This window comes from Haliotis rubra, unplaced genomic scaffold (assembly GCF_003918875.1).
Source record: "Haliotis rubra isolate DU_JTF1 unplaced genomic scaffold, ASM391887v1 Scf751, whole genome shotgun sequence".
NCBI lineage: Eukaryota > Metazoa > Mollusca > Gastropoda > Lepetellida > Haliotidae > Haliotis > Haliotis rubra.
Window position 1 is genome coordinate 348802 of NW_025767470.1, and position 13972 is coordinate 362773.

The 13972-nt window shown below is 39.1% G+C and overlaps 1 protein-coding gene across 5 annotated transcripts in view; it reads right to left on the reverse strand.

Moving 5' to 3' along the window:
• LOC124260159 (synaptotagmin-1) overlaps positions 1-13972 on the reverse strand; it is a 74226-nt gene that overhangs the window by 5663 nt on the left and 54591 nt on the right. For 4 of the 5 annotated variants that reach the window (XM_046694414.1, XM_046694415.1, XM_046694412.1 and 1 more), the window contains 6 exons: positions 12218-12399; positions 10500-10625; positions 10091-10258; positions 8098-8271; positions 7424-7541; positions 4125-4258 (listed from right to left, as the gene is read on the reverse strand). In XM_046694414.1, coding sequence (XP_046550370.1) covers positions 4125-4258; positions 7424-7541; positions 8098-8271; positions 10091-10258; positions 10500-10625; positions 12218-12399 — 902 coding nt within the window. Of the gene's footprint in view, positions 1-3622; positions 3757-4124; positions 4259-7423; positions 7542-8097; positions 8272-10090; positions 10259-10499; positions 10626-12217; positions 12400-13972 lie in introns of all 5 variants that reach the window. The other variant, XM_046694413.1, reaches the window with a different exon arrangement.

A 13972-nucleotide genomic window follows, 5' to 3' on the forward strand; every position in this document is an offset into this window, starting at 1 on the left:
ATGTCATTGTCAGCTGTACATCATGTAAACATATAGAACAAGTTATTGTGTGAATTGTGTCATGTCATTGTCAGCTGTACATCATGTAAACATATAGAACAAGTTATTGTGTCATGTCATTGTCAGCTGTACATCATGTAAACATATAGAACAAGTTATTGTGTGATGTCATTGTCAGCTGTACATCATGTAAACATACAGAACAAGTTATTGTGTCATGTCATTGTCAGCTGTACATCATGTAAACATATAGAACAAGTTATTGTGTCATGTCATTGTCAGCTAGACATCATGTAAACATAAAGAACAAGTTATTGTGTCATGTCATTGTCAGCTGTACATCATGTAAACATATAGAACAAGTTATTGTGTCATGTCATTGTCAGCTAGACATCATGTAAACATATAGAACAAGTTATTGTGTCATGTCATTGTCAGCTAGACATCATGTAAACATAAAGAACAAGTTATTGTGTCATGTCATTGTCAGCTGTACATCATGTAAACATATAGAACAAGTTATTGTGTCATGTCATTGTCAGCTGTACATCATGTAAACATAAAGAACAAGTTATTGTGTCATGTCATTGTCAGCTAGACATCATGTAAACATAAAGAACAAGTTATTGTGTCATGTCATTGTCAGCTGTACATCATGTAAACATATAGAACAAGTTATTGTGTCATGTCATTGTCAGCTGTACATCATGTAAACATATAGAACAAGTTATTGTGTCATGTCATTGTCAGCTAGACATCATGTAAACATAAAGAACAAGTTATTGTGTCATGTCATTGTCAGCTGTACATCATGTAAACATACAGAACAAGTTATTGTGTCATGTCATTGTCAGCTGTACATCATGTAAACATACAGAACAAGTTATTGTGTCATGTCATTGTCAGCTGTACATCATGTAAACATATAGAACAAGTTATTGTGTCATGTCATTGTCAGCTGTACATCATGTAAACATACAGAACAAGTTATTGTGTCATGTTATTGTCAGCTGTACATCATGTAAACATACAGAACAAGTTATTGTGTCATGTCATTGTCAGCTGTACATCATGTAAACATATAGAACAAGTTATTGTGTCATGTCATTGTCAGCTGTACATCATGTAAACATACAGAACAAGTTATTGTGTCATGTCATTGTCAGCTGTACATCATGTAAACATACAGAACAAGTTATTGTGTCATGTCATTGTCAGCTGTACATCATGTAAACATACAGAACAAGTTATTGTGTCATGTCATTGTCAGCTGTACATCATGTAAACATATAGAACAAGTTATTGTGTCATGTCATTGTCAGCTGTACATCATGTAAACATATAGAACAAGTTATTGTGTGATGTCATTGTCAGCTGTACATCATGTAAACATACAGAACAAGTTATTGTGTCATGTCATTGTCAGCTGTACATCATGTAAACATATAGAACAAGTTATTGTGTCATGTCATTGTCAGCTGTACATCATGTAAACATATAGAACAAGTTATTGTGTCATGTCATTGTCAGCTGTACATCATGTAAACATATAGAACAAGTTATTGTGTCATGTCATTGTCAGCTGTACATCATGTAAACATACAGAACAAGTTATTGTGTCATGTCATTGTCAGCTGTACATCATGTAAACATATAGAACAAGTTATTGTGTCATGTCATTGTCAGCTGTTCATCATGTAAACATATAGAACAAGTTATTGTGTCATGTCATTGTCAGCTGTACATCATGTAAACACATAAAAAATGTTTGTTAAGACAGTTTTGCTTGACAACAATTGTACATGAGCTAGTTTGGGCTAGGCAGAGTAGATACACTAGACACACAGCACTGTACGTCCACTTTGACAAGCACAGTGATGACATCTCCCACATCATCTACACCAGTCCTCGCGGCCAACACCAATAAAACATTGTACAAAATATACATTACACATCCTAATGGGACATCTTTGAGTGGTGGTATCAACATGTTTAGACACTTCAAGGTAGTTTCATTAATAAATATATCATGGTCTTGGAAGGCGAAAGCTGGTCATAGCATGAAGGCTGAGATGTCAACATATTAAGATAAGAAAATTCAACATAATGAGATCTAATGCAATGGAACAGATTGCTGTTGATGAGAATAGCTGACGCCACATTAGACAATGAAGCACCATATAAAGCACAAAGGGTTGCTACTTCTACAGGCTAGGCAGGGTGAGCTAACCCTTGTATACAGTTGCAAATATGTCTATTTGAATATGTAACTCTATGTATGCAACATTTTTAATAACACCTGTCACTCATCTTAATAATAAAAATAGCATCTGCACTAATGATTGTAATTTATACTAACTTGCTCGGATGGAATTATGTTAAATTTACAACTAACATAAGTTTACTGTCATGATATTAATTATGAATTATCAAATAAATTAATATATTACAAATAAAATATGACTTAAGCTAAACACTTAAATACAAAATGACTTTCATGTTTTGCTTGTGCTAGTGAAAACATTGTATATGTTGACAGGTGTCATGCACGGTCACCTTAGCTGCTGCTTGTTGTACAACTAGCTACATGCTACCTAGCTGCTGTACAGTGTCATATAGCTCCTCAGTGAAAACTACTTCTCAAGTGTGTACTGCTCCAAGTTGTTACATGTACACTCATAGAGAGCAAGCGTCTACCTCCCAAAGCAGATGCTAACAATGTGAGAAGTGCTTTATATATTAGTGATGGAAATAGCTATCTATATCAACATATTGTGTCAGCTATGCATACTTGGCTGGATGTGAGGTGGTCAGCATAGTTAGGATTTTAAGCCAAGTGATGTAAATACAGCTCTTAAAAGCATCATTTTATGTTTGTTGTGATTTTACTTTATTCAGATTAAAGACAAATATTTACTAAAATATGCAGTTAGATGGTATCGGTTCTGGTATGTGCCTTGGGACAAGGGCCAGTAGTGGCATCTGGGAGATACATATGAAGTATAATCAACTATTTCTATCAGTATGATAGACACATTCCTGGCAGCAAAATCTAGTAGTCTGTGGTGTGCCACACATCCATATAGGCCAGACATACACTGTGCTCCCTGCAAGCACACCCCTCTCCCTGTGGTGGACTGTCTGTGACCAGCCTCATACACTACCTCATACACAAACACACTTCCACTCATAGCAAATTACATGGAATCGGTTTATTACTTGGCAATTCAATAATACCAAAAGAAGGCCTGAAATACAAGGTAAAAAAGTACATTGTCTTACACAGAGCCTCATGTTTGTTAAAAACAAATTCCGACTACAAAACAAAATGAATAGTTGCACTGTCATATAGATGTCCATGTGTTTATAGTTTGAATCTTTGGAAACTCGAGCAAAGTGGAATGCAGATATTCTGTATCATGCTCACTGTACGCTGAGCACTTAAGTAGGCAAGTTTAGTAGGGTGAGTGGCATTGAGTAAGTAGAGTGGGAGGTTGTGGGCGGGCTTGCAGGGAGAGTATGCTCTGAGACAGGCACATGTAGGGAGAGTCTAGAGCTACTTTAGTGCAACATCAAACATTGGGGTGTAGCTGGGTCACCACACCCACCCCACCCACAGTACCTGGATCTGCTCAAATGGCACTTCAAATGTAAATGATTCATTATAGTAAGGGTTGAGTGTACACTTCTTGATTGTTGTCTTTTTCTTCTTAATGCGTTTGCCGTTTGACATCAGCGAGATCTTAACATAAGGATCTAGACGATTGAAGATGGTAAGGAAGAGAGAGAGAAAAAAATGTTGGTGTTATTTCTGCAAAGCACAAGCAAATTTTCAAAAAAAGACAGCAAGAAAAGGAGGGACATGCAGGAGTGCAAGGTCCTCATATTTCATCTGGTGTTGGGTAGAGGCTCCTGGGCCAGTCAATCAGCAGTTAAAGACAAAAGGCAATTGGAACAAACAACCAGATGAAGTGAGTCCCCCACTGCAGCTTGTCCCTCACCTGAGGCCCGGCTGGCAATATGGCTGAATGTATGCACCATTGATATATGGATCCTAGCACCAAGTGTACAAAGGCAAAAATGGAAAAAAGGTCAGCAAAATCTATTTTTTCATAGGAATATACCTGGATTTGTTCAAATGGTACTTCAAAAGTGAAAGACTCATTGAAGTAAGGGTTCAGAGTGCGTTTCTTAATTGTGGTTTTCTTTTTCTTGAGACGTTTGGTACCCTGATACACAGCAATTTTCACGTAGGGATCTGGCAATAGACAAGTTGACAAGGTTATGCTCCTGCTGGTGGCTGGCTGTGTTTCCTCCAGACATCTGGTAGACTGTTACACATCAATGTACCACATCTCTTCATCATGCACTCATATTGCACCCACTTTATCAGAGGCTAATTATGACAGTTTAAAAGTGATCAATAATATCTGAATATGTAACAAATTTGCTATATAAAAAGTGATCAGTGTGACAGAATCACACTACTGGCCAAACTCAAACATGTGTCATACCACAGTATCCAGGCTGCAGCTGAAATCAACACTTGTTACAAAACAAAGAAGGCATTAGTTACATCACATTCTCATAAAGACTACAATGGTTAAGAGAATTAAGCTAATTGCTTTCATGAATATGGATGAAACTGAATGTTATCTAAAATTGTTTCATATCTTAACACCTAAAATGTTGGCTACAAGAATGAACCCCTGCAATATCAAGGCCTTCCATCCTTCCTGTACAAACTGCAATACAGATGATAATGAACTCCTGCAATAGTAAAGCCTCCCTGTACAGACTGAGAGACAGATGATAATGAACTCCTGCAATAGTAAAGTCTCCCTGTACAGACTGAGAGACAGATGATAATGAACTCCTGCAATAGTAAAGCCTCCCTGTACAGACTGCGAGACAGATGATAATGAACTCCTGCAATAGTAAAAGCCTCTCTATACAGACTGAGAGACAGATGATAATGCACTCCTGCAATAGTAAAGCCTCCCTATACAGACTGAGAGACAGATGATAATGAACTCCTGCAATAGTAAAGTCTCCCTATACAGACTGCGAAACAGATGACAATGAACTCCTGCAATAGTAAAGCCTCCCTGTACAGACTGCGAGACAGATGATAATGAACTCCTGCAATAGTAAAGCCTCCCTATACAGACTGAGAGACAGATGATAATGAACTCCTGCAATAGTAAAGCCTCCCTGTACAGACTGAGAGACAGATGATAATGAACTCCTGCAATAGTAAAGCCTCCCTGTACAGACTGAGAGACAGATGATAATGAACTCCTGCAATAGTAAAAGCCTCCTGTACAGACTGCGACTGAGAGAGACAGATGATAATGAACTCCTGCAATAGTAAAGCCTCCTATACAGACTGAGAGACAGATGATAATGCACTCCTGCAATAGTAAAGCCTCCCTATACAGACTGACAATGAGAGACAGATGATAATGAACTCCTGCAATAGTAAAGTCTCCCTATACAGACTGCGAAACAGATGACAATGAACTCCTGCAATAGTAAAGCCTCCCTATACAGACTGAGAGACAGATGATAATGAACTCCTGCAATAGTAAAGCCTCCCTATACAGACTGAGAGACAGATGACAATGAACTCCTGCAATAGTAAAGCCTCCCTATACAGACTACAAGACAGATGATAATGAACTCCTGCAATAGTAAAGCCTCCCTATACAGACTACTTGAGACAGATGATAATGAACTCCTGCAATAGTAAAGCCTCCCTATACAGATGATAATGCACTGAGAGACAGATGACAATGAACTCCTGCAATAGTAAAGCCTCCCTATACAGACTACAAGACAGATGATAATGAACTCCTGCAATAGTAAAGCCTCCCTATACAGACTACTAGACAGATGATAATGCACTCCTGCAATAGTAAAGCCTCCCTATACAGACTGCAGCAGACAGATGATAAGAACTCCTGCAATAGTAAAGCCTCCCTATACAGACTGCGAGACAGATGATAATGCACTCCTGCAATAGTAAAGCCTCCCTATACAGACTGAGAGACAGATGATAATGAACTCCTGCAATAGTAAAGCCTCCCTATACAGACTGAGAGACAGATGATAATGAACTCCTGCAATAGTAAAGCCTCCCTGTACAGACTGAGAGACAGATGATAATGAACTCCTGCAATAGTAAAGCCTCCCTATACAGACTACTAGACAGATGATAATGCACTCCTGCAATAGTAAAGCCTCCCTATACAGACTACTAGACAGATGATAATGAACTCCTGCAAGAGTAAAGACTCCCTATACAGACTGCGAGACAGATGATAATGAACTCCTGCAATAGTCATGATATAGCCATAGGTACAAAGTGCTCAATGTTCACCTTATTTTGACCCAAACTTTTTCAAAGCAGGACTCCATCCAAAGGAGGTATACCCAACAGAACAAGCATAAGGAGAAATACAGTCATACTGCTTGAGGAAGTGTAACAACAAGTTTCAGAGTGATATTTGTTTTCCATTTCATGACCTTGACTGTAAATCTTTCTCTGATCTTCTATCTGCCAAAACTTCATGGAGGAGCAATCTGTGGTATCACTAATCTTTGTGAAATATTACTGCAATGGTAAAGCTTTCCTAAACAGACTACAGGTGAGATGATAATGAAGACTGAGAGATGTGTGAAGGTCAGGATTAGGAAACATCCTTAAGACAGCCGGGCTCTACAACAAACATGTTAGGAATTTATATCATAAATACCCAGATAAACCCCTCAAAAATTGTTAACATTACTGATTTCTAATTATAGTAATATGCTAAGTATCTAAAAATGCATTTGGAACTTTTCACGCCAGGTTAAATGTATGCCAGCGGACTTCTGTTTTGTCACTCTTTGTCCCATTTTCCCCTCTTTATCAGTATTAAGCTCACTGCCTGGGGTCTGCTCTTTCTGCAGATACAATACTATCAAAGTATTTGACACTGGCCCAGGATTATAAATTCAAAAAAGATGTTATGTCAAAATGGCTATATAGTAATTATCATGGTAGTTTTATTTATTGTAGTGATACTGTCAAATGCACATTTCCAAGTGCTTTCCATAAAAGTACAACACATGATAGTGTTTCCAAAAGAGATCCTGTGACCAGCTCCTAATTTGCTATGGTTTGAAATAATGCCTCAACTTTGGTTTGGATGTGCCAAAGATATGGAATTTCTTCAGAAAACATGAATATCAAAAACTGTCAAAAGTGGGAAGTGAATACCTCGTCATATTTAGGGGGAGAAGAGTTTTCATTGAAAGGATTTTATGAGGAAGATTAAAATTTGAGGAATCCCTGGCAAAAGAAAACACCATGGCAATATGAAAGTCCCAAAATACAATCCTCCCATGTACGTCACCAGCCTGGCTGTGTGTAGCTCACCTGACAGACCACCAACATCCATCTTCTTCAGGTTCTTAGCCTCCAAAATGACCACAGTGAGCTTGCCTGCCGTTGGGACATAACGTAGAGAGAAGCAGATGTCTCCTAGTTTGTTTTCCTGAAAAGTTCAATATAATCAGCCTGCTAAGCTGTCTTACACTTAGCTCATGTGATGGTGTGCAATCATTTTTTAATCTCACAAATATGATGCAAGTTAGAAATACGAGTAAAGAAACAGATGCAAGCTGATACCAGGTCTGTTATAAGACATACACACAATTAGACCATACAGCTGGAACATGGCTCCACAATGAAGATGCATACATTTCCATCAAGCAGAGGCACTTGGTGACGTTTTCTGTCTTCCTTTTTTTAAAGGCAGTATGTATTTCTTTTCAAACCATGATTAATACCTTTCAAAAGACAATGGATGCACGCTGGTATAGACCTGTCATACAGGAGAAGATGGCCAGTGGGTCAGTGTTCAAATGACATGGCTTTGACATTGGTTGAACAGGACACCTTAACCAAGATGTAACCATAAGTGCTCAACCTCTCCTTTGGCTTCTGCAGGTGTTTCTTGCTAACAGACTAGATTCAGGGTACATTTAACACAATAGATAACAAGTGAACATCTATATGCTTGTTTTTAAAGTAGTGAACATTGAGTGTACCTTCTCAGCATCATTGTCTGGACTGGTGAGGTCCCTCCACTCCTCAACCACCCGACCCAGGTCGATGGAGTTAAGTGGCACAAGAACCTGGCCTATCTGGTCATGTTTAGAGAAGCGATCAAAATCATAGACAGCAAAGGTCAGTGTCTTGGACCCCACTTCAGCATATGGAACCTGCAACAATAACAGAGGTACATTTTCCCTGGCTGCTGATCAAAGTGAGGGCTAGTAACAGAAAGAAATGCGATTGACAAGCATGTCTCATCATCACTGTCCTGAAAACAGTTTTGAAACAGGAGTTAAATGCAGTCCTTAAGCATGACAAATGTCATGCCTTGTACACTGTTGTCAGATAAGCATAAAAACAACTCTCCAATCAACTCTAAAAACTGGTATCAATTTGCCAATCACTGTAAAGAGTGCTTTACCTATATTCATCCACTTTGCGATTCAGGATACTGGCATCAGTATAACACCCCCATATAAAATCAATGAAATACAAAAATAGGGCTAATCAAACACTAAATGGCCTGGCTTGCTAGTGTGCGAAATATGCTTTATGTCGGAGAGCACACATTAAATCTCTAAAGCAGCATCATCATAAAAAATAGGGCACCTATCAACTACAATGTTGCGAAATTTTTACAAAAATGTCTTAGTGTATGCTTTAAAAGCCTATTTTGTTTTAGAGATGAAAGAAACAAGTGACAGCTGGTCAAACTGTGATGTCAATAACCAGTCCAACTGTGACGTCAGTAACCGGTATGGTCAATACCACAAACCATCCAGACATGCAGCTGTCACATCTTCATAGGTATATTGTACACCAAACACCAGTATGTGTATACAAGCATGTCCACCCTTTGCATGGAATCTCCTTTTGGTTAAACTATAGAATTGAAGACCAAGACGCCAAAACAAGGATTGTCCGTCAAGTAACTGCCACAAAACTGAATTGTCATAGACTTGTAGATTCCATCCCTCTAAATCTCATATCACTTCCAGGGCTCCAGATAAGGGCCGTATCGACGTACAGTCATACAGAAGTAATTACAATCCATCTGGGAGGGCTGTAAAACTGTCTGGGAATTAAAATGAATATTGCAAAACATGTTATTTTCATCCACATGAACTGCTCACACCTCTGAGCAGGACAGCGAACCTGAATATATATTGTTGACAGTTTAGAATGTCAACAAAAACAGCCCACTTCCTAAAGTTTCTATCAGCATTAATACAGAGGACTCATAAATGTCACACACACTAACATCTGAATGATTTGACACATGTCAAGTTCAGCTTCTTCAACCTGGCACTTGCCCAGAAGATATTTACTATATTTACAGAGTCAAATTGAGAGCTTTTAAGTTTGACTAACAACATATTGTAAGATATTACCACTACAAGCATGTACCAACATCACTTACATTTTGAACAAAAATTGCTGAATAATGACTATCAATTATTTTTTTCTGTAGCACTGCTGAATTCCAATGAAGAAGCCTTGAACATACTGGGAGCTACATTTGGAGATCTTTTTATCCACCAAGTTTCAATCTTCTGGTCTTTACAGACAGGGATAAGAAGAATTTCATAGTTTGGAAGAAGATGAAGGATAGCCACCTGGTGGCTACACTAAAATTGCAATTGTTTTGAGAAGTCCAAATGTTAAATGCTTATGCATGGCAATTCTGGCCAGGTGATCTGAAAACTAGATAACAGATGGTGCAAAAACAAAATGTTGGAAAACAGAGTCTATATAATACCATAATAAAACAGCTGAGAGAGATGAAAAGGGGAACAGTGTTTCTGAGAACTGCCTTACTAAAACATACAGAAATCTGTTCACTGCTACCTTTAGCTGAGTACTGGTTATATCACTGCTACAACCAGTTATATTTCTGTGATCAGTGCCAAACATCATGTATACAATGAACTACATTGTCCTGATGACATCTTTAACTCACTGAATCATGCTGTAGGGAATCCCTACCTTAAATGTGAAGGTTTCATTGAACACTGGGTTCAATGTTTTTCGATGGACTTTAGTTTCATATTTCTTCTTCTTGTCTGGGAGGAGGTAAACCTTGACGTAAGGGTCCGATGTGCCACTCATGTCCATCCCGGGGAGGTCAGCAGCCTGGATGACGCCTACAGACAGCTGCAGGACACACACAAGGGCAAGTTACACAAGTAAAGCTGTACCTAAGGCCCTAAGACCAATAGAAGATGAACAATCTCATACTGCCAGAGTTGTAATCAAAACTAACAAAACATCCTCTTACTCTTTGTTAGAATTATTTCCTAACTAGTTACTGTCAGGTATAAACTGTCCTGGGGCAGCAGCACCTCAGCCAGTGAGGTAACGGTGTGAGGTGATCAAGTCCTCTGGGTGTACTTACCTCTCCCTTCTGGAAGTCATAGTCCAGAGAGAATTGCAGTTTGCCCAGCTTCACCTCCGACTTGGTACTCTCATTGTCCTCATTGTCCTCCATGTTAACATTCAACTCATCCAAGTCTGGCTGCACCTACAACCACAAACACACTGCTACAGGAAATACCTAACTCAAAATACCCGTTCAATTAAAGAATTTCTTCAGTAGGATATTGAGTGAGATTTCTGCCATGGCCAGTGTGTATGGGATTTCTGCCATGGCCAGTGTGTATGGGATTTCTGACAGTGCCAGTGTGTATGGGATTTCTGACAGTGCCAGTGTGTATGGGATTTCTGCCATGGCCAGTGTGTATGGGATTTCTGCCATGGCCAGTGTATATGGGATTTCTGACAGTGCCAGTGTGTATGGGATTTCTGCCATGGCCAGTGTGTATGGGATTTCTGACAGGGCCAGTGTGTATGGGATTTCTGACAGTGCCAGTGTGTATGGGATTTCTGCCATGGCCAGTGTATATGGGATTTCTGCCATGGCCAGTGTGTATGGGATTTCGGCCATGGCCAGTGTGTATGGGATTTCTGCCATGGCCAGTGTATATGGGATATCTGAAAGTGCCAGTGTGTATGGGATTTCTGACAGTGCCAGTATGTATGGGATTTCTGCCATGGCCAGTGTGTATGGGATTTCTGCCAGTGCCAGTGTGTATGGGATTTCTGACAGGGCCAGTGTGTATGGGATTTGTGACAGGGCCAGTGTGTGTGGGATTTCTGACAGTGCCAGTGTGTATGGGATTTCTGCCATGGCCAGTGTATATGGGATTTCTGCCATGGCCAGTGTGTATGGGATTTCGGCCATGGCCAGTGTGTATGGGATTTCTGCCATGGCCAGTGTATATGGGATATCTGACAGTGCCAGTGTGTATGGGATTTCTGACAGTGCCAGTATGTATGGGATTTCTGCCATGGCCAGTGTGTATGGGATTTCTGACAGTGCCAGTGTGTATGGGATTTCTGACAGGGCCAGTGTGTATGGGATTTGTGACAGGGCCAGTGTGTATGGGATTTCTGACAGTGCCAGTGTGTATGGGATTTCTGACAGGGCCAGTGTATATGGGATTTCTGACATTGCGAGTATGTATGGGATTTGTGACAGTGCCAGTGTGTATGGGATTTCTGCCATGGCCAGTGTATATGGGATTTCTGACATTGCGAGTATGTATGGGATTTCTGACAGTGCCAGTGTGTATGGGATTGTTTCAGCTCAAAATATGCATAACTCAGTCATTAACAGGCAATAATGTTAACACCACTCCTTTTGGGTAAGACTTGACACTGTATTCATCAGGGTTAGCTTAGAGTCAATGTGTGAAAATGCAGCATATACAATAGGTTGTATGCTCAGGTGAAACAATAAACATCAACACATGACCTAAAGGTGACATTCATATTTTTTTCCAATTCCCAAATCAAAGTCAAACAATTTTCAACAAAGCTGTTGAATTCAGATCAACACTGATCTGGTTTCCTTACACTCAGACTAAGTCACTATGACCAGCATACATGCAACATTTTGTGAAGATATCTATTAGTAGCAGTCAATAACTTGTGAACATTGTGGTGCCACACTTCAACACACACACGCTATCAGTACAGTCTGATCTATTGTGTCTGTCAGCACCTTGAACTGCAGTGAATATATTGTATGACACTCTGTCACCCCTCCTGTACCTTCTCCTTGATGGAGTTGCCTAGCAACTGTACACTCTTCAGGTCGACAGCCCCTTTCAGCCCCTTCTTGCCTTCCTTCTTCTTTCGCTTCTTGCAGCAGCATCGCTTGCACACGCAGTAGGTGCAACACAGCAGGAACAGCAGTGCACCAGCACATATCAGGATGATCGCCCACAGAGGCACTGAAAGTGACATGTGAGATAACTCAAAGTATATGAAAAACAGAATATAAATTATTGTTACCTTAAAAACATAAAGCTATTAAAAGGGGTGAAAGTATACCGAGGTATCAGTAGAACCGCAGTAGTTTGCTTTTGTTTCGGTTTACTGTAATACAATCCAAAAATTCAATATTTTCAGTTTTCGTGCCGTCATTTTATTAACCTTTTAAAACCTTTTCTGAAATGTCTAGAAATCAAATCATTTTGTCAATATCTATTTAGGTTTGGCTCTTGTCAACTTTCTGCATTAAGATCATAGTTTAAACATATTTTATTCACAATGTGAAAAGGATCGGGGACAAGTTCTTTCAACTTATTAAACCCCTCTCCAAGATATTTACAATAACTAATTACATTAAGATCATATCTCAGAATGAGGCTAAATTTATAGTCATAAATAGGTTTTTGTGTGAAGACAGAAGTATAACTACTCCATACGCTACAATAAAAGTAGCAAAGTACTAGGGTTGGGTATTGCGATATATTGCGATATGTGTTGGCATACTGCAATATGTATTGCAATATATTGTAAAAGTGTAACACATGGTTTAGCTCTTTCAACACCAGTCAACCAGAGACTTTTACCACCATTATTAATCATATTATTCAAATAATACAACTACAATTTAAATAAGTTATTTTTTTAATGAAAATGAAGCTTAAACATTATAAGTGTTTTCAGACATTGTGAAAAGTGATAGATTTGATAAATGAATCATATGTTAGGTAGGTTGCTAAAATCATATGTCATTTTGATGTGACTACTGCCTGGCTGGTTTACTGGCCTACGGTGCCTTGGCCACAGGCCCTCGTGTCTTTGCGAGGATTAAATGATTGAATGAGTGAGTTTAGTTTTACGCTGCACTTGGCAATATTCCAGCTATATGGCGTCAGTCTGTAAATAATCGAGTCTGGACCAGACAATCCAGTGATCAACAGTATGAGCATCGATCTGCGCAAATGGGAACTGATGACGTGTGTTAACCAAGTGAGTTAGCCTGACCACCCGATCCCGTCAGTCGCCTGGGTTACTGAAGATCAATATTCTAACCCGGACCGTCATGGGTGTGAGGATTAAAGGTTAAAGAAATATTGTTTTTGAGATGACCCCCAAATCAAACTGCTTCCCAGTACAGCACATCATGCTTGTATTGTACTATGAAGCATTTCGAGTTGGGGGTCATCTCAAATTTGTATGTATTTTTTTAAATCTTTAATCTTCGCAAAGACAAGAGGGCCTGTGGTCTTGGCTGTTTTTCCGGCCTGCGGTGTTGAATGGGTTAACTAAGGTAATGAAATTACTGTTTTCGTTTCTTTTGAAACAATGCCACTAGCAACTCTCAGGACTCAGGTGTGATTGACAAATAAACATTCTCAAAACTATCATAATGTAAAGAAAATACAAATGTTATTAGTATTTTTTACTACATCACGACAATTACTGATCATGGTCACGGAAATTGCCGATTGTATTGGGTAAACCAGTTCGCGAAAAGTGTACTACAATATATCATTTTGCGAAGTTCAAATTGCA